Below are 26,130 nucleotides of genomic sequence, written 5' to 3' on the forward strand. Positions count from 1 at the left end.
CCAGCCATACATTGCCGCTATAACCTAATATAACTACCCAAGGTTGGGTAGCTACACAAGGTTAACCCTTGCCACCAGGAAGAGTGGAAGTAAGTGGAAGGGAGACGGAGACAGGGAAGATAAAAAAAGTGACAGATGAAGACGAAGATCAAGTGGGAGAGAGACAGGAAAAATCGACTGCCAATTCTCCCAGGGTGGGTCAGCCCAGGGGTGCCGTCTACGTGAAGCCGGGGCCAAAGGGGTATGTTGCCCCTACACAGGGGCCTTAAGGGTCCAATCACCCGGCATTGGCTCAACCCCCAGGATCACCTTTTCCCGGACACAGCAAAGCCACGCATGGCAAGGTGTGGGAGGGGGTTCAACCCCCCTTGTTAGCTCGGGTCTGTGGTGATGCTACTCACCAAATGCCTGCCGAAGCAGACACCCCTGTGGAGCGTAGGTTGTTAAGAAGCACATAAAAAGACAAATGAAGATAATTACATTGTTCAAGAAACTCAAAAATGCATTCTGATGTTTAAAAAAATGGTAACATTCGCCTGAAAAACATGAACACAGAAACATGCTGGCAAACAGGAATCGCACACATGGCAGACTAACAAACATGGCCGAAGCTGGAGTTGTGAGATTAATGTTTTTTTTTAATGGCAAAAAGAAAGGAAAGAAAATATCTGGTGTTTCATGTCAAAAACCATAATATAATTATGAGGTACACCGTAGTGGGAGACTCTAGCTTAATTTTGACCAGCTGAGGTTCTTTAACATGCACCTAAATCTACACACAAAGGTGTTTCTACATTTTGCCCCCTTCAATATTCAGCAACTGCGACTGGAGATTAAACCTGTATCCTCAAGCTTAGCAGCACAACACCATATTAAGCTACCATGGTGGTTAATCAACAAATACGGCTATGCAGCATGTTCACTTAAAAAGCAAGCAAGAAATAAAATGTCAAGAGGGGCCAAATGTTACTTAGCTGGCACTACCTGCCACTTCGAACTTGAAGCTTACTTCCCATTATTCGATCTTCCACCCTCACTTGCATATTTTGTAAGCTTCTATGAAAAAGCCACCCACCAATCTCCATTTTCTGAGAGCCACCAGTTCTTTATTCCACACTAATGGCTAGTTCTGGAAGTGCTGCTCGGCTTTTGCCTAATCTGCCAATGGTGTTGACAGGAGCACCTGAAACGATGCTGCTAGAAAGAAAGTGTGGCTGCCAATTGCATTGACCATGAAAGTGCTGCTCCCATTCGTAGCAGCTTACATCAACAATAGGATAATGAAATATAAAAAAGAAGATTCTTGTTTTGGTTCCCATCAACTTACAATTTTGTAAAAACTTTCCTTTGCATGCAACAACTTCTCTACTTATATTTGCACCCAAGGGCTAGAAGCAAGAAAAATGATATGAAGCCAAGTGTTCCAGGGCAACATCAAAGAAGGAAACAATCCATAACTTTTCAAGAGCCTAACACCAGAAAACTTGAAGGAGTCAGGAAGAGTCAGAGGGGGAGCTAGCACAGCCCTCTAGCTAGTTGCCCTAGCTAGAGGGGAAATGAGCTGTCCAAGCTTTGTGCAACCTTGCTATAAAAATAGGATTTTCGTGACACTTGAATTCAGTTACAAGTGGGTTCAACTCTGTCCCATTTTGATATAATAATGTTCAAGTGTATCAGAACAACGCCTTACAATGTGCAACACAATTACAACTTACAATCATAATTTCATGCTGATGGTAAGAATTGTTATTCATTAGTTGAAAACTACTTCATTCACTTGTGGCACTACTATTTCATTTGCATTTCCCTTGGTCGTGACAAATATTCACACTCTACAAATATATTCGTCACATGCGTCATCAAATGCTGGTATCAATGAGAAAATTTTTAGATTTCTTTAGCCATACCAATGATTTCCTAATACTCAGTTTGTTATGTAAAAGGTTAAATGTACTATAAGAATGTCCAATGCACATTACTTTTCAGATATTAAAGTTCAATGCCCTTGTCATAATACATGCAAATATACTTCACTTATTTTTACATGCCATATGAGCTACAAACATGCTAGAAGTTACTGCATGAAAATGCAAGGGCACAGACACTACCCTTTTCACTTGTGTCAGCTGCGTTGTGGTAATGGAGGCTGTGGCATTGCAGAGCACAAAGGACCCACCTTCTCTGTTGACAAGTAGCATGAGCCGTTCGGTAAGTGCCCGGGCATCTTTGCGGGTTGCTAGCGTCCGAAGAACAAAATTATCCGCTTCAGACTGAAGATGCAGGTTGAGAGAGAGTAGTGTGCCCAGTGAAAGCTCTGCTACTTCTTCCTCTACTTCAACAGATTCGATTGTGTCCAGCAGAAACGTCACAAACCGTTCACCCACGTGCTCTGCATGAAAAGTCAGGAACATTATAAACAGGATAAATAACAGTAGATGTCTAAACATTAAGGCACTAAACTTTATAAACTTAAACTCATCAGCAAGTGGCCAGTGCTGCACACTTCTTGCAGGACCTTCATAGTGTCTCAAGTTTTGTTGCCACGCTAGTGACCTCAATACTTTCTCGGTGAACAGTCCTTTTGCTGCTCACTGGGAAACTGCATTAAAATATACTTCTAGGAATGGTTTGCAATGTGCCTTTCTTCAAAGGTTGTCACCTCCACAAATTTTTTGAACAAAGCTTTTTAATGTGCTTTGAGAAAGTTATCAGTTATTAAATGTTACCCCTGCCCTGCTTTATCAGTCTTCTTTTTGGGAATACCACTGCACTGAAAACTGAAGCCACGAAGCCTCACAGAGCAATGTCCATAATGTTTGGCCTATCAACGGCTGCTTAGCAGCTCCATGGCATAGTCATACAAGTGGACAAGGTTTAAAGGGGGATATGGGCTGAACAGACAAAAAAGTTCCGAAATAAAAACATTGTTTCAATAGATTATTAAAATCTGCAGGTACTCTTTCACATGTAAAGTAGAACTTATTCCTTATAAGATCAGTATTTCATTTGCAGTGTAGTTTTATGCAACATGTACAATCTGAATTTCAAATGTTTTTTGGTCACTTATTCAGCTTTTCAGAGTGATACCTCAGGATCTAGAACAGCTACAGCTGTTTTTTAGCGTGAAGTCCAACCTGTGTATCACAAAGTACTGAGAGTAGAATTCCAATTTTCTGCATATATATATATTTTTAAATTTGATTTTCTTTTTTCTTTATGGCAGCCATGGCACAAACATTGAGTTTTGATCATCTGCAGAATGATTTCATTTGAGAAGTGTCTGCAGCACTGCATTTATTGCATACCACAGTATCAGCTATCCAATACTGATCACTTTCTTCTCAGCAGCATTTCTCCTACTGTCTCCGGAAACAATAGAGTGGCAGCTTTGTCTTTTTCCTGAATTTGTTGAACTACAAGGAAAATCGTTACATACTTAAAATCAACAAAAAACTAAACAAGTTTATTTAGTATCATCAGGTTTGGCCTTAAATACAGGAAATTTCTCCACAACCCACGGAGACTAACGATCGGTCCTCACTTGAACACTATGGTAGTTTGTGCCCCTATAAACACTTTGTGCCCCTATAAACAGGAAAGGGGTGGCACAGGTTATCAATGACATGGTAAATCTTGTAATACTCCAGCCTTTTACATGCGCGAGTCATGACGTTCAAAGATGTAAACCTCAACAATGAAACATATAGAAGTGATTGTGATGGGCATGCATTGTGTGAGGTTTCCAGCGACATAGGCATATAGTGCGCGTATGTTTTGGGTAAGCGGGAGCACGATGGTGAGTACCAAGATAACCTGCAGAATAGAGTTGTAAAGCTCCGGAGCCATGGAGCTAGCTAATTCTCTTTTGCACTCTTTACTTGATGGTGTAACACAGTTGCCCATTTTACAATCATTTTCATGTTTACATAATTTCAACTGCAAAAATAAATTTATATTTTCTGATGCCACCATGACCTGCAAGCATATAGCTAGGATATCTTTTTTTTTTTTTTTTCCACTGATCCCAAAGCTCCAGCAGTACAAACAAAGGATTTTCAAACACTACTCACCCGTCCACCTACCCACACTTACAAAAACACATATTGTTAGGTTGTGTGAGTGGAAAGCTTAATTATGTATAGCCATTAACAAATGCTTTCATTTTCTATGCTCAGTGCACTTTGACTTATTGCAGAAATGCAGTGTAGATGGTTAGCTAGACAAATGCGAAAGGTCAAACAGCCCGGTAAGTTATGCAAACACTGAGACAAGCAACAAGGTCAAACAACAGCCGCTGATAAGGGCTAAAGCTCAACTATGAGTTTTCTGTTCAACGATGGTACAAGTTACAACCCATGCGGTTACAGATGTAAAGAATAAAAAATTATGCAGTGAGAATACAGCATTGCAATTCCAATACACCAAGCAGTCTCCTATACCTACGTGCTTCTGACAGTACGACACTTGATAAATTGTGTGGTTTTACAGGCCATGTTAACGATGAGGCATGCTGTAGTGGGGGACACCAGATTTAATTCTGTCAACACAGGTTCTACAATGTGCTGCTATATCTACGTAAGCGAGTGTTTTTGTATCTTGACCTCATAGAAACATAGTCACCTTGTTCAGTATTGAACCTGCGCCCTCGCACTCAGCTGTGCAATGCCAAAGCCACTGATATACCATAATGGGTGCTGCATGGCAGTAATAAATACACATGCATAATTATTACACCAAACCTATGTACTTAGACATAGGTGCAGATTCAATTGCCCCAGGGAGTCAAAATCCGGAATCCCCCTGTGTGCCTAATGCTAATCGCATCCTAGATTTGGCGCATAAAATACCAGAACTTAACCACATCAAACAGCAACTATTTATGGCCCAGTAAAAGATAAATTTGTTAACTGAAATGAAATGACATGAAAAAAAAAATGTTTGAGTAATCAGCAAACTAAGCATCGGCAGAGGATAGAATAAATTATTATGCAAGTTGTTTCTTAATTTTGTGCATCGTACATGTTTTTATAACAAGTGGTAGCATGTTAAAAAAAGTGAGGGATGAGGAATGGACAGTGCATGCCGTAGTTAGTAGTATGTACTTTGGGTAAATTGAAATGCTTATTTAATGCAACACTGGTAACACTCATACTTACTAGAGCACATCGTGGCGTTGAGTTATCACACCGTGAATGGCTGCTTAACAAATTTTTAGGCAATCCCAGGGGCGCAACAGCCGAAATAGGATTTGGAGCAATTTTTGGAGCAGCGAAATGTTGCTTTTGGAGCACAAACATCCAAATTTGGAGCAGTATAACAAAGAAGGTTTACTTTTAGAAAAGAAAACAAAAATACTTACACGCCAATCAACATCAGCTAACTCGTACCCAATGCACGTGAACACTGCTATGTCAATAAAAGCAGTATGTTGAGCCACCCTACAGTGTGAACAATGACCAAGTCCACATTAGCATTTGCAGGTCCTGTCAAATAATTCGACAGGCACTGCAAATGTTAATGTGGACCTGCGAACCTGGCAACCTTGAAATTCAGGAGAATCATAAAGCAGGAGCAAGTGGGGGTGGAGAAAAAAGAAAACTGGTGTACTTTTTTGTCTACTGTTTCTCAAGGCCACAAAAACACCATACACAGTAGCTCCAAATGATTGCCAATGATTTTTCAGATGTCAGCGATCATACTACTACTCGTAATTACACGGCGCGTGCACGAATGAGTAATTAAGGAACAAAATGTGCTGTATCCCTGACAGCTAGGACACCAGTGTACTGCGGCAAAAGGGGCTTAAAAAGCGTTCTGCACGCAATAAAACAAGCATCAGGAAATTTGAGAAGCGCCGCCCTTTTTTAATGTGATAGCAATTATATGGACACTCTCGACGGGTTCTTGCCGTCATGTCCCATGTAAAGTCCAAACTGATAACATCCCTCCGCACATCGTATGTTCTACCGTGGGTAAAAGTGCGCGAGTGCAGGCGACAAACACAGATGAAGCAGAGATCAAACGAGCCAGCCCATCTCCGTCGCTCGGAAGGCGCATGCAATAACACCACTCCACTCACTCAGGAGGCCTGCCTTCGAAGCAGAGAGGAAACGCCCCGCCCGTCTTGAATGAGCATGAAAAGATGCGAGGGGGGGGGGGGGGTGTCGCTCGAGCACTAACCTTGAACTTTGAATTGAAGGGTGCGGTCACGCACGCTATCTCGGCAGCCATCAGCGGGTGGCTCGTATACCCTTCTACGTGCTTCACTTTCAATGCAAAGACACTGTGCAGAAAGAGCATCTTTCCCTGGAGTGGCCGTATTCTCTTACACCAACGTTTTGTAGAGTTGCGTGAGATCGGATACAAAAGAGTTAGCTGCCAGCCTCACTTCGTATAACATTACAATTTGTTGCTATCGCATTTACCGCTTTGTCCTTGCGGTGAAACTGACTTTTTCTTATCTTTCGCGGGGAGGTTAGGGTTAGGGTCTGCGCGTCTGTATTGAATTATGATGATGCCCACACTGCAGATGACCAACACGGTCTCCATTTCTCGCTAAAATTTGCATAACTGGGAAAATTTTGAAGCTGGTCGGGCATTTTGGGGCAGCGTGGCGCAATTTCAACAAATTTCACACTTTTGGCTCAGCTTGGCGCAAAAATAAGGAATTTTATCAAATTGGCACAATTGGCGCAGCTGTTGCACCCCTGCAATCCAGAAAAGTAAAATTACAATGCAATACTTTTCTTCTTTTGGGAAATGCAATGAGATGGAGGAGTAGCACACTACTGCACTTCTTCGCTAGTACACAATCTGATATGGCACACCTGCCAGTGGTACTATTTCTGCTTAGGCTGCGACAATGCCTTTATGAATTTCATATGCTTAAGTGTGCAGGCATTATGGCATTATACTACACTTATGCAGAAGCCAGAATTATTGGTAGATCAGCCCTTGCACATTTTGCAAAGGTGGAAGATTTCTTGCAGCATGGTGCCGGCCACACTGCAAGTTCGTAGAAGGTGTAGTTAACCTTGACATTACAAAAAGTGATTCTGGTTTGTGTTACCCAATGGGCATACAACAAACCACTACGGTTTGACAAGCAGTGAGCCAATATGGCAAGTTTCTATGGAAACCGGGCTGGGGATTTGTCGCAACAATGCTTTAGTGATCATGTAGTACACTTGAAGTGGATACACATAGCCGAAGCTTCACTGTATGCTTTGGTGTGTTCCAAATTCCTTGTGAAATCTAATGTCCTTGATGAATGTACATACAGTACAGGATTATAAAAAAAAGAACATAAGATAAAACAGGACATACCATAGACACTATTTGGTGGTTTTTCTCCAGTAGAAAAGATGACAGTCAGGAGAAGTGCTGTATACTTCATTCTCTCTATGTCTGCAACAGAGAAACCAGAAGTTGCAAAAGTGTGATAAATGAAAAACTGAAGCACAGATTCACTTAATTTCAAGACTAACTGAGGACAGTGAACTAGGGGGTTCTCTAACTGCATGTAAATGTACAATCATTTCACAATCACAGTAAAAGAGATGCCACTAAACAGTTTATTACAATTTATGGAAGCTCAGACTTACAATGCAAATCCTTTTTAGCATCTACCTTTGAAAAGCACTGCACCCTCTTCAAGAATTGATTCAACACACTAAAGTGCATTTCTGAAACTTCCGTCACAAAAAGTCACAATCTTAATAAAAACCAGCAGATAATGAAGCCAAGGAAGGTAAGGGGACATAAATTGTGCCGTTCTAAGTGTATTGTAGTAATTGTGATATAGATGGGAAGAAAGTAAAGTGGACGAAAAGACAACTTGCCGCTGGCAGGGACTGAACGTGCAACCGTTGGATAACGCGCCTGATGCTCTTACCAACTAAGCTACAGCGGCGGTCGTCCTCTCATCCACTTTATTGGGTGTTAATGTGCATGCAAACCTGGGGGTGTGGAACACTCTTTTTTTGCCAGCTGGTGTCACGTAGCACATGATCTTTTAACGAGCAGACAGCTGACCAATAAGCCCTCACCTGAAGGCCTCAAGTCTGCCGGAATGAGACCTTCGCTATGAATTAATGAAAGACAGGGTAATTTTGCTGGTTTTCATTAAGGTTGTGTCAAACAAAGAAATGAGCCCTCAAAATTTCCCCCTTCTTTCTTTCATTCATTCATAGCGGAGTCTCGTTCCGGCAGACTTGATGCCTTCAGGTAGTATGCGAGGGCTTACTGGTCAGCTGTCCACTCGTTTGAGGATCCCGTGCTACATGACGCCAGCTGGCAAAGAAAGAGTATTCTACACTCCCAAGTTTGCATGCGCATTAACACCCAATAAAGTGGACGAGAGGACGACCACCGCCATAGCTCAGTTGGTAAGAGCATTTTTAGAATGAATACTTAACAGCTAGCTCAGCTCTCTGTTATTTTAACCTTCATTTCTAGTACTCTGAGCCCTTTTCCGTGTTCTCCTACTTATCTAAAGAAAGAGTGTTCCACACTCGCCGTTATGGCTACGAACAGTGCTGGCTAACACTCCCAGGTTTGCATGCACATAAATACCCGATAAAGTGGATGAGAGGACGACCACCGCGGTAGCTCAATTGGTAAAGCATCGGGCGCATTATCCGAAGGTTGCAGGTTCGGTCTCTGCTGGCGGCAAGTTGTCTTTTCGCCCACTTTACTTTCTTCCCATCTATATCACAATAACTACAATACACTTAGAATAGCACAATTTATGTCCCCTATACCTTCCTTGGCTTCATTATTTGCTGGTTTTCATTATGGTTGTGTCAAACAAAAGAAACGAGCCCTCAAAATTCCCCCCTTCTTTCAGTCACACAATGTCTGTCACCCTGTCTAAGAAAGCATTCTGAAGTATGGAACATACTGCTCAAACAGTGGTGTCATACTATAAACTTGTACTGTTAAAACACGACATAAGAAACTTCGACATAATGAAGTCCTCGATGTAACGCATTGTCTTGCTTTTCATTACTTGGTGCCTATAGAATTCTATGCACCTTTAATGTCAATGTAAGGAAGTGTGCGTACCCATGATTTCAATTTTAAAAATCTCATCACTGCTGTGACAGTATATTGAGGCACTAAGTGGAATTTAGGGTCTGCAAATAGTTGAAGGCTTCAGATAACTAAAATAATATCCTATTCAATTCAATTTTTGAATCTTGTCACTATTCACAAATGTGGAATTAACGATCAAACATCTATTTGTTATTTGAAAAGTATTCAACATTTGAATTCATTTGATTCTGATACTTCCATTCATACTTCACTTGGTCTAAAAGATTCTATGTATTTGTATACCCCTGAATTGAAATGGTTCTGTGGGTGCAGTGATCAATTGACTGAATTCAATGTGGCGTTTTACTGACTTGCAATCTAAGGAATATTCTGAGGAAACAGTACACATTTAAAATGCAAACTAAAGAAGAAAGCTGAAAGTGACCTATGCCATTCAAAGGTAAGTAAGAATTCAAGCTTAAGTGATGAATACTATTACCTACTGTGGTTTCTTACAGCTGCATGTAAGCAGGAGTTGCCCCAAATTTTTAATTTTTTTTTCATGGTGACTACATTAGCTGCCACTCTGCCACACTTTCAGCTGAGTTTGGGTGCATGCGCAAATGAATGGGAGCTGGGACCAGTTGGCCATGGACTACTACATTTTTACCAAGTTTCTGTAAGTGGTCACAAAGTGGAACATAGAAATGTAATACTATAGTGGGGAGGCAGATGCTACGAAAGATCCACAGTGCGACCTAGACTGCAAGTACCGTGCTTTGTGCAATCTTATGCAATTCACCTACAGGGTGTTTTTTTTAGACAATACAGATTTTTTATAAAAATGCTATGACAGTCAGGCCCCTGTTGTCCTTGCAAATGAACTCTACGCCAAGGAGGAAAAACTCTGCTGCACCTAAAGCTTCAATGAAATGAGTAGTTAACAAGAACTCATCAATTAACTTTTTAATTATTAACTTGAGGGCAGTTGTTTACATAGTAAAGTTTTAGGACGTAACAATTTATGGCACACCCATTTTTAAAAAATCCCCCCAAAATACACATAATTTGATATATTAATCATCACAATTCACGGCCCCGATCCCGGCGATATCAAAACTGAATGCATTATCGGATATACTGTAATGAAATAAATACAAGATGTTTCATAAGTGTGAAACTGCAGGTAAGCTGTTAAAAAATAAAATGTTTATTACCAATATTTGCATGTAATAAATATAAGCCTATACATTGAACACAGGATACAAACTTCATTGAACAATGCTTGCCACATCACCACGTATAGCAAGGCAAGATTCTGTTCTTCATGTCCTCAAGCCTGACATTGTGTTTGAAGTATTGTGCACTTCTGTAAGATGCAAGTGGCAAATAGGGATCAAAGAAGCTGTTTTCTGACCGTCAGTGTTTGATTGAAGGTCACGTGCCAGCTCCATAGGTAGCACTGAGTGCAACAGCAGTGAGACCACCTGCAGGTCCAGCTCACACAGGGTTAGGAACACTCTCAGCATCCACACACGCAATGAGGCTCGTGGTTCCTGCAAACACCTACCTGTCAGTCTAGCACAGAAGGACTAAGTCTCATATGTAGCGTTCATACATATATCACAAAGGCCCTGTGCAAGCACAGAGCCATAAATCACTAGCCAGCCAAATCTCACTGCTATTTGAAACTGCTATTTGAAAGTGAAGCAGCCATGCATGGATTTTACACAACAGTGACAAGCACTAAGTCTGCCAGTTGGATGAAGGCTGTCACATGGCATTACATTGATTGGATTGATTTGATTTGATTGGATTTCTTTCTGTGCATACAACAGCCAACATAAGGACCTAGAAGTACACTTGCCATTTGATAGTAGAGGGCTAGAGCTGAGACATAGTCATATTCATCAGCTTGCACAATTGATCGGGAGACTCTAGGATCAGCATCAACCTGCAAACAATGATATGAGAAGCATTAGAATCAGCAGCATCTTTACAAGAGCTAGTTGGTTGACACCAGTACAAAAACAGTACGAAATTTGTGCTGCACTGGCAAGGCCTACAGAAAGGATAGATAGAAAATCCCAGCTGTCATAAAAAATGAATGCATGCTTTTTTACTTCCCTCAAGTGGTCAAAGTGTCACAGCGATATCCGAAGTAGCTCTGAAGTTCTGCCAGTGCATTTATCAGGCATCTCGGTGCTCGCACAGTAAACCCTCAGGAATAGTACATAGGACACCTGCCACGAACACCAATTAACTACACACTACTCCAATGGAAATTTGCATTTCCTTGCAAGAGCCACTGATATAAACAAAGAAAAAAACAGGATGCTTTATATTAAGTGTTGCCTAAAATGCCGACAAGACGGCGTTTACTTTCTTTTTACGAAAGCATGGAAAAAATTATGTCTCTCCCGCATGACAGTGCAATAGCAAGGGACATCTCTAACGTGTGCCACTGTTCACAGTGACTCTGATGACAGGGTATACAACTTGTTTGGCTTTCCTCAATGTAGATATGCCTGTTTATACAACGATACGCAATTCAATGAAAACCTCCACTGCTTCACTGAAACGTCGTATTTGCTGATGCATGGAGTTGACTGTCCCCAGCCAGCATGTGTGGCAATGTTTGCCGCCTACCAAGGTCACGTCATCACTGCCGGGGTGCTTGCTAAACAGTACCTACCCATATGTTGTGTGATCTGTACCCCCTCTGCTCCCGTCTGTATGTGGATGTGGTATCTTGTTGGGTAAATGTGGCAGCGGCAAGCTGCTTTTGTTCCTGCAAGCAATGTGCACTTTGCGCCCGCCTGAGCACTTAGTGCTCCGGTACAAGAAGGCGACAGCAAACAGCAGTGCGACACATTTGGATTGTCGCCTATTAAAAGCATTCAGTGCGCTCACAACAGTGCTATACTCCACGCACTACTGAGCAGGCAGTTGAAGATCCTTAATGCTTACTGTAACAGGTTTGTCAGCGACCACCATCATGGCTTTGTACATTTCTCGTGCTAATCCATATGACCATCGCCGCACTCCAGTTGAAGTCTGAATCATTAGACGACCACACAGAGTTTATGACAATATGAATGACCTGTCCCTGCAATTATCGAAAAGGCGCACAATCTTTTTGTGGCACTTTGTAGCATTGGCCACAACACGAGTTATGGGACGCAGTTAACCTTTATGCCGCAACAAGTGATCGCGGTATGCACTAGCCAATAGGCAGCATATGACGAGACACTAATACGGTCAGTGAATACAGTAGACTCGCGATAATTCAAACTTTCGGTTAATTCAAACAAATCTTAAATTTTTGGTTGGCCCACTATGTTTTCAATATATTTTAAAGCTGCTTAATTCAAACTGCCTCACTGCACAAATTTGGTTAATTCAAACTTTTTGCTTGTCCATGTTGTGGGAATTCAGGCGTCCGCGCCAGTAGCTCGACGCCATCTTCCCTTGGAGAATTCTCGTGTCCCTCTCCTCTCGACCGGACGGGTGGCAGCTAGTCATAAATCGCCGTCACTTTGCTGCCACCCCGCCCTCGAAGGTTAAACACGGTGTCCCATTGGCCCAGTTTTGGCGGGATTCGGACCTGGCTCGCGCTCGCCTAGAAGCGGCGGGCGCGCGCTGAGGTTCGGGGGAGACCACTTGGGGACCTCGAAGGGTGCGTACGCGTTTTGGCCGCTCCGGCCGGCGGCGATCCTTTGTTCTTTGTTCTTCGCCGCCGGCCGGCGGTTACGTCGTTTTGTCGAGGCTCCGGCCTCAGCGGGCGCGCGCTACCCTCCGTGGTCTCGAAGTCCCGAGGCAGCGCCTCGCGATCGTGCACCGTATGTTCCTTTTAAGTGTTGCTATGTCTGTTCTGTTTTCTTCTGCTCTGGGGTGTGAGATCGCGGGAGCGCTGGCCGAAGGGTAGGTCGGCTCTCCGAACCTGGTTCTTTCTTTGTTCGTTTTGTGGGTGTGCCATTCGCGGCCACATTGGGTAACAATGGTATTAGCTAATTGGTGTCCTGTGTAACTATCTCACGTGCGATTGGTTGTAACGAATTATTGATCTCTTGTACTAAAGTCCCGGCAATAAACCACTAATTTGGAGAGTGTCGCCTAGGGTCTCCCTCGCTGCGCGCGACGGCTCGCCGTCCCTTCGCGGTGACAGGCCGAGTTCTCGCGCGCAGCAGTTCGAACGGTACACGGGCGCGGGACGAATGAGGACGCGGCAGCCTGCATGAAGCTCCCAGTGCTCGAACCTGCGGTGGTGCTTGGCACGACACCACAATGTGTGGAAATATCTGCTGCCTTTGTTGCTTCTAGTAGCTGAACATTCACGTTTTTCTCTAACTAACAGGCGCAAATAAAGCCTGCCTACAAAACAGCCAAACTAGCCAAACCTTGCGCACCAATAATCTCCTGCTGACCGATGAAAAAAAAAAAAAAAAATGTACGGTCTGGCCTTGATGTATCGCATGCTAAACATTTCTTAAAGTCACTTCCTCTGCGGTATGCCATGCGAGAAAGCGTCCTAAGAATTAGAAGGGGCTAGCAACTGTCGTGGGATGCAACACATTTCGTCCCTTAATTACACACCCGTGCATGCCTTGTATAACAAAAACCAGTATTATCGCTGATGTATAAAAATTTTACTGGCAATCATGCAGAGCTGTTTATGATGTTGCTGCTGCGCTCTGAGAAACAATAAACATCGCAGTGTTGGTGTGTTGCCCTGAGTCATAATTATGAGAACTTCTGATAATTCAAATAAAATCCTGAGGTCCCCTCAAGTTTGAATTATCGAGAGTCTACTGTACATCAGGCTCTATGAAAACTGGGTCGGAGATTCATCGCAACTGTGTTTTAACAATTAATATGCTTAAAAGAGGCACATATTAATGAAATTTTACTGAGCAGAGACTGTCGGTGTGCGAATGTATACTTAAGGGGGGACACTGGTCTTAGAGATGAAAAATCATGGAAAAAATCAATTTTCTGAATATAGTATTTTTGTAACATACAGGCATTGCCAAAAGTGCTGACCAAGTTTCTTACATCTTGGATTCATATATCAGTCCCGACAGCAGTTTATATCGCCAAAACGAGCTGTATTTCGATTGAGAAAAAGCACAAAAATTGGGCTCTTTTGTTGACATGCTGCTTCTGAATGACGTGTGCTGCAGCAGTAGGCATGCAGGTTATGTCCCTGGTGGCAACTAATGATCCAACAAAAATATTTCAATATCTTCTATTAAATGTGGTTCAAAATGAGCTTTATCTGTTTTCTTGCATTTTCTCAAAACAAGCTTTTACTCACCCTGCTTGTTTGGTGCAACAATTGCTCAAGCTCTAGAATAGCTACAGCTGTAACGTTTTTTGCTGTATGAAGCTAAATGCATAAAGCTTGAAATGCTGCAAGCAAATTCTTTCTCTTCTTCTTCTAGAATTTTTTTTTTTAACCTGCCTTTGTTCTTGATCATTAGTAGCTATATTGTAAACGATAAATTTCAATGGGCTGCTAAATTGCTAATTGTTGTTGGATTTAAAAACTGCTTGCAGCAGTTTGATTCTTATTGATTCTGCTTTCCACTCATGCATTAAACATAACGTTCTCCCCGGTTTATTATTATGTATTGTCTCACCAAATAATAGTAATTAACATTTAATTATCTCAATAATTATTTAAGCCAAGGAAAAAATTACTGCACTTTTAAAATCAGCACAAAGAAATACATATTAGGGTGATTCCACGTAAGATCGAACAAACGATGGCTGGTCAACCTCTCAAATTTATTTCAAAATTTTATATATTCTTGCCTGATGAGTGGAAAGAAGAGATCTGCAATTTGTTTTGCCACCAAAAATTTTTTCGAAGCACAGGAAATCAATAATGACGAAGAGGTGGAGTGGAGCGCTCATCCACTCTGCTGTTTTGGCCAACTTTCATTATGAATTGCCCAAAATGTATTAAGGTTAGGTAGCTGAAATTTCTTTAACTAAACATATGCATGTTTTTGCTTCTGCTCAGGTATTTTTAGTTTTTATGTGTAGTGTAGATGTTTTTATAGAAAACCTTAAAATTGGTCCAGGGAACGTTATTTTCTTTACTTTGAACATCCTTATCTCAAAAAAGCCTTGTGCCAGAGTGACTAAAATTCCGCATTACATTCTTCGCATGCTTACCTACCAAACTGCCGAATCTTATAATTATATAATGTTTCAGTAAAGAGATATGATTGGGCTAACTTCAAGAAAACACCGAACGATGGAAACTTCTGAAGACAAAAAAAAACCATTTTTTACATTTCTTAAACTTTGTCCACTTATTCTCCTCCACATCAGCTTTCACAATCATTAAAAACATGTTGCATAATGTCGTTGCACTAATAGTTACGGCCCCTCCAATAAGACCCTTAGGCAAGCAGTGGCAATTACGACTTCTTGCCCAGCAAGTGTATAAAATGCAGGCAGTACTGAATTTCTTTTTATTAAAAGGCCAGCAGTACCAAAAAAAGTGTCGACAGCACTGAAGACGTTAATTTTGAAATTATTTGGTCACTGCAGCGGCCATGAGTGCGGGCGCGCGCACACCCGAGATGCTCGTTGTAAGAGACGGCGCAGTGAGAGCTCGTTTTCGCGTCCTCAGACCGATTGAGTTCGAAACAGCAACACCTCTCGGGTGACTTGAACGCATGTGCACTGGAGCTTCGCTATTCTATCCACCCTCTGTTCGCATCGCAGCTAGGCGCTGATAACACGGCGGAGGTGGAAGCAAGATGAAAACTCTATAAGGGAGCTATGAGCGCTCGCTTCACACATGCTGCTGCCTGAGAAACTGCACTGCGCCAGTTGCGATCAGTGAAAAGCATGAACGTGGTGCTCCAGTGGCAAAGAAAAAAATATGGAATGTCAAAGGTAGCCGGATGTCATCGGTAGCCGGATGCGCTTGCCTATCTTAGATGTCGGTAGCAGACGGCCTGAACTGGCCGCGCGTTCGGTGCACTGTTCACGCTTCATTCAGTGTGGATAGGTCTTGTGCTTTGCTCTTGCTCTACTCCTCCTGTGCGTTTCATGGCGAGAAAGTATAGCTCTGAATGAGTGTATTGTGGAGACTACCTTTTGAAGCACAAGAAGCTTAAAGGAGTACTGACACGAATTTTTAAAAAATTCGGATTGTTGCTCTAAATAAAAATACTGGTGTCAAGAAACCTAAAACGACTATTGTGGTGCCTGGGAATGCGTCGTATATATTTTAATTATCGCCACCTTAAAAAGACACTTTCGGTTTCGATATCGAGGGGGTGGCTTCTCAGTGTCGTTCCATAGCAGTGTGACGTCACGGAGATACAGAAACTCGCGACATACTAGCGGCAAATCCGTCATCTGCTCGTGGTGCACATAAACAACGATGAGTGAATTGTCGTCCAGTGATCCTGACAGTGATTTCTACGATTTAGGCTGCATGCAGGACGCAGAACTTGCAAACTCGGGGGAACTGTCTTGACTCGTCGGGATAATGTCCTTGCAGTGGGGCTGGCTTGCAGATGCTCAGCGACGAAAACTTCAAAGTTAAATTAACATATTTTATACGTGTTCTCCGACTCCAGTGTGTGGACAGCGTTGACACTACATACAAACGAAGCAAAAAACGTCCCTTTTCCGATGTCTCAAAATCGTGGCACAACTCCTTTATTTATTGCAAAGAAGCCAAAATTTCGCAGAGTTACCGACCTAGACATAAATGCTTTGAAGGAATGTTTAACGCCCGAAAGATCAGTGACTGTCAGTGATACTGACTACTTGTGCTACGCGTGCTTTTGCTACCACTGCAATGAAAGATCTTCACGGAATGCACAGTCGATGACCTTCTTATTACCCTGAAAAAGAAATCGACGTCATTAACCAGATCACTGCGACTACCGGTGCACGTGCGTTCAAGTCACCCGAGAGGTGTTGCTGTTTCGAACTCAATCGGTCTGAGGACGCGAAAACGAGCTCTCACTGCGCCGTCTCCTACAACGAGCATCTCGGGTGCGCGCGCGCCTGCTCGGTAGCCCCGCACTTGTGGCCGCTGCAGTGACCAAATAATTTCAATATTAACGTCTTCAGTGTCGGCGACACCTTTTTCGGTACCTGCTGGCCTTTTAATAAAAAGAAATTCAATCCGGCCTGCATTTTATACACTTGCTGGGCAAGAAGTCAGAATTGCCAATCCTTGCTTAAGGGTCTCATTGGAGGGGCCGTAACTATTAGTGCAACAACATTATGCGACATGTTTTCAATGATTGTGAAAGCTGATGTGGAGGAGAATAAGTGGACAAAGTTTAAGAAATATAAAAAATGGGGCTTTTTTTTAATTGTTGTCGGAAGTTTGCATTGTTCGGTGTTTTCTTGAACTTAGCCCGATCATATCTTTTACTGAAATGTTATATAATTATAAGATTCGGCAGTTTGGTAGATAAGCATGCGAAGAAGGTAATGCGGAATTTTTGTCGCTCTTGTACAAGGCTTTTTTGAGATAAGGACGTTCAAAGTCAAGAAAATAACGTTCCCTGGGCCAATTTTGAGGTTTTTTATAAAAACATCTACACTACACATAAAAACTAAAAATACCTGAGCAGAAGCAAAAACATGCATATGTTTAGTTAAAGAAATTTCAGCTACCTAACTTTAATACATTTTGGGCAATTCATAATGAAAGTTGGCCAAAACAGCAGAGTGGATGAGCGCTCCACTCCACCTCTTCGTCATTATTGATTTCCTGTGCTTCGAAAAAATTTTTGGTGGCAAAACCAATTGCGGATCTCTTCTTTCCACTCATCAGGCAATAATATATAAAAATTTTAAAATAAATTTGAGAGGTCGACCAGCCATCGTTTGTTCGATCTTACGTGGAATCACCCTATATATCTGTGCTTTTTAATTGGATCTAGTTGGAAAATGAGCAAGATAGCCCCAGGTACCATGTCCCCCCTTAAAGGCCAACTCCGGCGATTCTATGACCATGTTAAAGTTATGGTGTTTTTATGTTCCCGAGACGCTCCTGTCATGGGCCCAATAGTGGAAATACTCAGCAAATTTGAAAATCATTTTCAATAAGCAAAAATGCGCAACACAAAAACCGAACTCCAACTGAGCAGTACTATCTTCACGTGAAGTATTAGATGGTAGAAATCAGAATTCGTGCAAGAAATACCGGTCCTGCCAGCGTGAAGTATGAATGCTGTGAAAGCCGCAAAGAGCAGACACTCAGCGGAAAGGTGGCCACGCCGCACCGGCCGTACCACGCCTGTGACTCACCGTGCCACGTGCACAAGCTTCTCGGAGCTGTCTGACAATGACAGCTGAGATATGGACGCATTTGAAGGCCAACTACAATCGCCATTCCCCTTTGATGAAGTAGAACACACATGCTTATGTATCTGCTTGCCTGGTTGTGCCCTACAGCACCAGATGGCACAATCTGTCCAGGCCGCTCAAGCTCTAGTTTGTGGCTGCCGGGATCGTGTAAAATGCTAACGCTAAGAAGTTTGCAGACAAACTAAAACTTTTTTAATATTGCTACAGGCAGCGTGCATGGGTTTATGGATAGCGGCGTTTGACAATGCGTCAAAAGGATCGTCAAAATTTAATGCAAGCCAAGTACGAGCCACCTTTCGTATGAAGTACAGCTTACTGTATACGGATAGACCCGGTCATGGTAGACCCGGTATACGTTACGGAAAGTGTTTCCATACGGTAAAGTTCCCGCACGTACATTCTTCAGCTGGTACGGTATTACCGTACTTTTCATGCGGTAAACTGGCACTTTTAGCGAAAACTCTAATATCGAAACGAAGGGTAATCATTGGCTGAGAGTTTTTTCGTGACTGTTATCGTAATTACACGGGAATCGTGTGCAGCCCACAAAGCAACACCACTTGCCACCCATTGCATGCCTGCCTACAGGGAACTGATATTTGCATGCCCAACCAACAAAGCACTGGCCAAACACACACAATCGCTGCCTCGTGGACAACAGACGCTCTAGTGGCACCTCGGTTCCGTCACTTCCGTCAATTTGCCATAAATGATGTCATGCACACGATGTTTCCAATAATTGTGGGAAGCCAGGTGGGCAATTCAAGGCAATCAATAAAATTCATTTGTAAACAATCTGTGCATCTCTTCTGCTTGTAATTTGGCACATGACGGAAACGCGCAAAGCAATGTACCGAGCGAATTTTATTGAGATCCATCGACCTCGAAAAATCGCCGGAGCTGGCCTTTAAGAAACGTACACCATGTCTTGTGACAATGGCCCCTTACGATTCTCGCTACACTTCATCATAATACTTATGCATGCTTCACTGCATAACACGTTTGCATTGCAGCAAAGCTGACTTTTGGAATCTGTTATGGCCGCAGACTGATCAGTGCCCAAGAGCGCTGGTTTGAGGCTGTGAGATAATTTACATGGTGGCAGTGGCGGCTTCAAATAATACTGCTTCAGATTTTCAATCAGAGCAGAAAGTTCTGAAAGTCGGAAGCCGTTTCGGCATTTGAAATTTCAGATGTCTGCACATAGGCTCTACGGGCCATGCGGCAGTGCCATGAAGGTACACGAATCATCAGGCATGTCCGAAAAATCGCTTGGTGACTGTATAAAGAAACGGCGGCTGCTTTTTAAATAGAATGATTGTAGCTGATTTTTGTGTCCGTCGCTTAAATGAAACTTTGGAAAAACGGAACTCATTCTCTCTGCCTCCTCGAGTTCCATTAAAGCGAAACTGAAAAGCTTTTAGATTTCTAAAAAACGACGTTTTTCGGAATCACACACAGTTAAAATCACAGTTCCCAGGATTTGTTTTGCGATCATGCAAGTGGTGGCGCCATCATTGTGGCGCCGTAATTGCGAATTAAAATCGCACCTATGCTCCACCCACTGCGGCTCACGGCATCAGCTAGCAGAGGTGGTGGAAGGAAAAATCTAGTGGAAGTGACGTCAATATTGGGTGCGTCGACACCTGCGCCAACGTTGCCTGCATGTATTCGGCATCAATCGCATTGTATTCGTGGACATTATCATAAATAATCAGCATCCCCACTATGTTTCCAGCTTACACTTTAAAAAAAAAAGCTGCTGCATGGATAATTCTGTCTAAAAGAAGCATTAGCGTCAGCTTGCTGCCCTTTCACATACGTACAGTGCTCGTACAGCCTACGTATCAGGGCTCGTACAGCCCTGTACGAGCACTGACAGCCGAAACAATGTTGCCTTGTACAGCTTCCCACAACACAAAAAACTTTACCACTCGGTGGTTTTCTGTGGTGAAAGGAAGTAATCCAAGCTTTGGAGAACCACTTTAATCACTTCGAAACACTTTTGGGATTTCTCACATCAAAACAAATGGGAATCCATGGCAATTGAGAACAAAACAGAACTGCAGTATTAAATCGCATAGATGTGCATTACAAAACACATTTTCAGGTTTTCTGTATTAGGTGAAACTTTCTTTTTACTTTGGAAGCAGCCCAGGTACGTCATCGGGGCAGCCATCTCCATATTCCTTTAGCACTTTGTCTCCCAAAATGGCAGTGATAGAAAAACTGAGCTGCCGAACAGCATATATATATATATATTTTTCGCCATTTTTTGCTTCCTTTCTTTCTTTCCTGCCCACTTTGAAACAGCAAGGTTTACTGAATGCACAACACATCTCCGCAATCATTGCGACAAAAAGAACCTCACGTATTGCATGTACTGTGTGGTGGTCCAACATAACACAGTGTGCCAATAGTCCCACTTGAAAGTGGTCCAACTTGTAACTGATCTGCAAGTGAAGTTGCCCCAGTTGATACCGATAACAAAACTTCCACTTACGTAAACTTTAAGATTTAACATCTCCAATAAATTTATTTATATTGCAAATATAATCATTTGTGAGTGACATGTATTTTCCAAACTAGCAGCCGTGAAACGCACTGTGTATGAAATGAATCTCTCTCTCCACATAAAATACACCTGCATGGGACTCTAACTTCGGCCGTGGCTAAACACATTGTACAATCTGGCTTCTGATCAGGCATGTGACAGCGAGCGTATGTTTTGGCATTATAAATATGCACCCACTCAGGACACATGGAATGGAGATGGAGTATCCGAACAAGCAAGCAGCATGCAGGCTCTGCCTAGACCATGCAATCCAGTGTAGAGTAAACTCTCAGTAAAGGGAAATCTCTTAAACGGAACTGTTGCTTGAATGGAACAAATGCTTCCATTGTGATCGGTTTCCTGCTTGAATTCCACACCCCAGTTCCTCTCAGTAAATGGAGCTTCCTATTAAACGAACATATTTTCCTGGTCCCTTCAGGTTCCGTTTATCAAGAGTCTACTGTATATGCTAGGAAGACTTCGAATCCTCGTTAAAAACAAACACAAACCTGCCACCACAGATGCTTCAGCTGACAGCAACCGACATGGACGTTGTGCCCAATGCCATTTGCGATCTAATGTGAGCTTGGCATAGAGAACTTAGTTCCATCATTACAGTTGGGATATTTATATTTGTACCGTGCTGTTAAAATATACACAATTAAATTTTACGATGCCCTTTGTGCATGCCAAAAGCAAACGTGTAAGTGAAGCAAGTGTTGCTCCACTGAGACAATTGGGGTTGCTACCGGTGAAATGCCCTTGCATCACGGCTCCCGATGCTGCAAGTGGTTTGACGCTGGGTTCTGCCTTGAACTGTTAGACTTGAAACATATTTTTATTGTCTTACTAACAATTTTGTGTACAAAATTGAAGCTATTGTTATAAAGCACCATCCACATCGTTCCTATGTTCCTTTTTGCCCCCGTTTATTCTGAATGCACAAACTTACTGTTTAACTACCTATATACATACTCCTACTTTTGTTTGCATGCGAGCACTCTCTTCCTCAATAAAATTCTTAGCAACACCACTGATCACAGCGACTGAACTCTCCGAAAGCGTCGGGGAGGTCGTTGCAGTGTCTGTTCGTCAGCCGTTGTTGCCATTGCTCTTGCGGCAGGCGCCAATAATGGCGTCATTGTGCACTCCACCAATCACGGATGCCAGCTGGGTTCACAGCACACCAGCAGGAGTGGCTCAGTGTTTTTTTGCTAAGAACACATTTCTTTGATGGAGCAATGTCAAATTTGGTGTCGATTTTTGTGTTCATGGTATTTGAAAGTATAAAAGGGTGCTTATAACTAGAATTTTTTTTGCAAACCTCTTCAGCCTCCCTTTAAAGTGTGTGGAGATTGGTTTGCACAAGGCTTACCCTACGAGTGCAGCCAAGAAGGGACGCAACACTCCTGCACCACTGCAACACACAAAAACGCTACGGCTGGGTTTGTCGACTCTCCGACACAGCACAGAAAAGGCACCCAAGGAAAAAAAGTCAACAAATGTGGGTTTAGTAACCCAAGATGCAGCACACTGTGACAGTCACGGAATTGCAGGTCATACAGCGTAACTCCACAGGACCGATCGAGTACGCTTGCCTGTGGCACTATCGGCTACTAGAGCACTGCACGGGCCCGGGCCGGCCCGAAAGCCCGGGCCGGGCCGTCCGAAGCGTTTTCCGGCGGGCCCTGGCTGGGCTCGGGCTTGAAAGTGCGGGCCCGGGCCGGGCCCGGGCTTGAAGCCGCGGGCCTGGGCCGAGCCCGGGCTTGAGGCTGCGGGCCGGGCCGGACTCGGACCAGCTCATTAAAAGGCGTAAGTCGGGCCTTCGAGCACACGCGAACGTTATGCATTGCATGGTCTAAGGTATACTGTGCCAAGCTGAAGTGACACGTACAAAGAGCTGGCTCTTAGTAAAGATTAGCAATAAAAATTGAAAAACAGTTGAAGTGCTATTTTTTTTTCACCAGTATAGATATAGATTGGCACTGTATATTTTCACTAATGTTTCGTCTGCTGGACCAGACTATGTCAAAGTAACAAGTACATCATTGTGGGTTTCCTTATAAACACGCCAGATCACGTATATATATATATATATATATATATATATATATATATATATATATATATATATATATATATATATATATATATTAACAGTTCTAACAATGGGCCAGATCACGGTTGTTCCCATGGGAGGAATAAAGATTTCGGTCTTTTATTCTAGGTTGACACATACGGTACATTTCATTTATATTCCTTGGTATTACGTGCCAAAACCACGATATGATCACGAGGCACGCCGTAGTGCCACCGGATCAATTTCGACCACCTCGAGTTCTCTAACGTGCGCCTAAAGATAAGTATCTACACGGGTGCTCTTGCATTTCGCCCCCATCAAATTGCGGCCGCCGTGGCCGCGGGAATCGCACCCGTGTCCTAGGACTTAACAGCGAAACAGCTTAACCGCTGAGCTACCACCGCGGGCAAAGCAACATTTCGATGCATGTACACACCAGATTTTCCGTCCAATCGCCTGCTACAAAGCGCACGGCATCATTAATAATCATCAACAACTAATATCCTCTAGCGGGCCCGGGTCGGGCCTGGTCATGAACAAGTGCGCCCTGGATAAGTTTAGTAATGAACGCCCGGGCCCGGGCCGGGCCCGGGCTTGGAACGACGGGCCCGGGCTCGGGCTGGGTACGGTCAAGTACGCCCGGGCCGGGCCCGGGCCGTAAAATCCGGCCCGTGCAGTGCTCTATCGGCTACCACACAAAGGGGACCACCGAGCGCGCAAACAAGAAGTCGCCTGCTAAAACAGCGCATGACCCTCTCGTAGCAGGCCTGAGAGCATCTCCTCCACCGCAACTAAGCACTAGACGGAAGCAAGCTCAGGTGGAGAGGGGGGCATGGGGGCAGTAAGTGGCGGCCATTGAGAAAGGGCGTACACAGTGGCGTATCCTAGTGTGACATGTGACGTGCGGCGCCAGGATGTCTCGACGCCGGGGAGGGAGAAGTATGGTTTGAGTGGGTAACAAAGCCCAGCACCGTGGCCATGGCCGCCATGCAGCCGTTTAATGGCGGTTCCCAGTGAACGAGGCGCGTGGGGCTGGCACAATGCACTATCTGGGGGATGACGCACAATGGGAAGGTGCTCTCGATCCCCACAGGTGGTGCCTAAAGTATGTACAACCTTGCCTTATATACGCAACACCTTAGAAGAAAGTAAACATAACATTAAGGGCCCCTACACCACCCCCAATATTTCTGCACACATTATCAGTTAACATGCATGCTGTGTTCAGAATGCCGTCATGATTGCCTCTGTCAAATGCAGCAGCATTATGCGCTACATGATGACAAAACAGTCCTGTGCTCCTCTCTGGGCCTTTCTGGTGTACACCACTCATCATGATGCCTTTACGGAGAACTTGGTGATTTAACCATGGGCAAACGCTGTAGATTGGTTGAACGAGAATATGAATTCTGGTTAGGCTGCTAGCAAATCTCCATACAGTCGCTTGCATTCTTGCTCTTCCTCGTTGCATTGCTTGCTTGTCATGCACACAAGTGCTGCATGCTTTGGTATGCGATTCCTAGTGACACATCATTTGTGTTTCAGTTTCAAGTACTTTTGTTTGCTCGAATTTCTTCATGCTTGGTGGTGTTATTAAGGAGAGGAGACACATAACAGCTGCACATGCACAGCAGCAGCATGGTGACTTACTGCACAGCAATTGCCGTTCATTGGGCGACAGCAGTTTTGCTTGCAAATGACAAGATTTCCCTGCCTGACAAAGAATGGAGACAGATTAATTTTTTGCAGCTGCCACACAATGATGTAGCAAATCTGCTGCAGCGGGATCATTGCTTTGACTAGGCTACAGTGTCTCCACCAATCTTGCTGCCACTGATCGCCCGAGTGTTGGTACTGTTACTAGGCCTTTATTTGGTACCCTTTGAAGCAGTATTTGACAGCATTTGAGAATGAATCAGCGACGCTCACAGTTAAGACATCGCTGTTTCCACTTCAAACTCTCCTCACAAAAATTCAATGCAGAAGAAATGCGCTGATGTTTGCAATGCTGCCAGCTACGATTCAAGCACAGCCCAGCTGGTTCACAGTGCCCCATCACTAGCTGTGCATTGGCAGCTGAACTAAAGCTGCGTCAGAACACATATTGGTGCTAGACATTTGATGGTAGATATTAGTTTTCATAAAATATACAGTTTTTGCATCGCTTTATTCTAGCGGAAATTATAGTGTTTGCAATAGTAATTGTGGCCAATGTTTCTGCCGCCAGTGGCATTGGAGTTGACCAGCCAGGGGATGAGCTCATGCAGTCCTCGCCAGGAGTTGACAGCCAGTGCTGGGCAAAGATACTTTGAAATTGTATCGCGACACGATACAAGATACTCCGGCAAGAAGTATTTGAGCTACAGATACAAGATGCTTCCGGAATTATTGTATCCAATACGATACTTCCCAATTGTATTTAAGATACTTCGATACATTTGCAAATTTGCTATCATAGATCGACATAATGTACGAAAATGTTTACTCTAAAATTTCTTAACTGCGACCACCTTTGTTTAATTTTAACGAAATACGTTTTATCCCAGGATTCCTCTCTTTCTTGCTCAAAGTACATTAGTTTCATTCCGAAACAACTTCCTGGAATTTGTTTGGCAGCTTAACATGACAGCTGCTTGACCGCTGACCCGAAGGTCACAAGATTGAATCCCAGCCGCTGCAACTGCATTTTTGATGGGGCCGAAAACGCTTGAGGCTCATGTACTTAAGATTTAGTTGCACGATGAAATGACCAGGTGGTCGAAATTTCCAGAGTCCTGCACAACGGCGTTCCTCATAATTATATCGTGGTTTTGGCATGTAAGACCCCAGCAATTATTATTAACATGAAAGCTCTCTATACGCTGCGCTGTCAATGGTTTTTACTTGCCACTTTTGTAATTGATGGGTGTCGCTGCTCTACTCGCCGACCAGCTAGCGCTTTGCCACTATACTTCCAAGAAATTGGATCAGTCGCTTTGAAGTACTGTCTACAGTGTAACGAAATGCACTTGGCCCTAAAGTGAATATTAAAAATGTTGCATAACTGAACTTAGTTAATCAACAAATTCAATGCTATATAAAAATATCCTAACGAGCGCCA

At 43.3% G+C, this 26,130-nt stretch overlaps 1 protein-coding gene across 2 annotated transcripts in view; it reads right to left on the bottom strand.

Moving 5' to 3' along the window:
• The window catches only part of LOC119402614 (NCK-interacting protein with SH3 domain), a 60,235-nt gene that overhangs the window by 15,773 nt on the left and 18,332 nt on the right, over window positions 1-26,130 (bottom strand). For both annotated transcript variants that reach the window (XM_037669748.2, XM_037669744.2), the window contains exons 7-10: window positions 10,904-10,990; window positions 10,454-10,592; window positions 7,327-7,407; window positions 2,177-2,389 (exon numbers count right to left, since the gene is read on the bottom strand). In XM_037669748.2, the coding sequence (XP_037525676.1) occupies window positions 2,177-2,389; window positions 7,327-7,407; window positions 10,454-10,592; window positions 10,904-10,990 (520 nt within the window). The remainder of the gene's footprint in view (window positions 1-2,176; window positions 2,390-7,326; window positions 7,408-10,453; window positions 10,593-10,903; window positions 10,991-26,130) is intronic.

The sequence above is a fragment of the Rhipicephalus sanguineus genome, chromosome 1, assembly GCF_013339695.2.
Source record: "Rhipicephalus sanguineus isolate Rsan-2018 chromosome 1, BIME_Rsan_1.4, whole genome shotgun sequence".
Taxonomy (NCBI): Eukaryota; Metazoa; Arthropoda; class Arachnida; order Ixodida; family Ixodidae; genus Rhipicephalus; species Rhipicephalus sanguineus.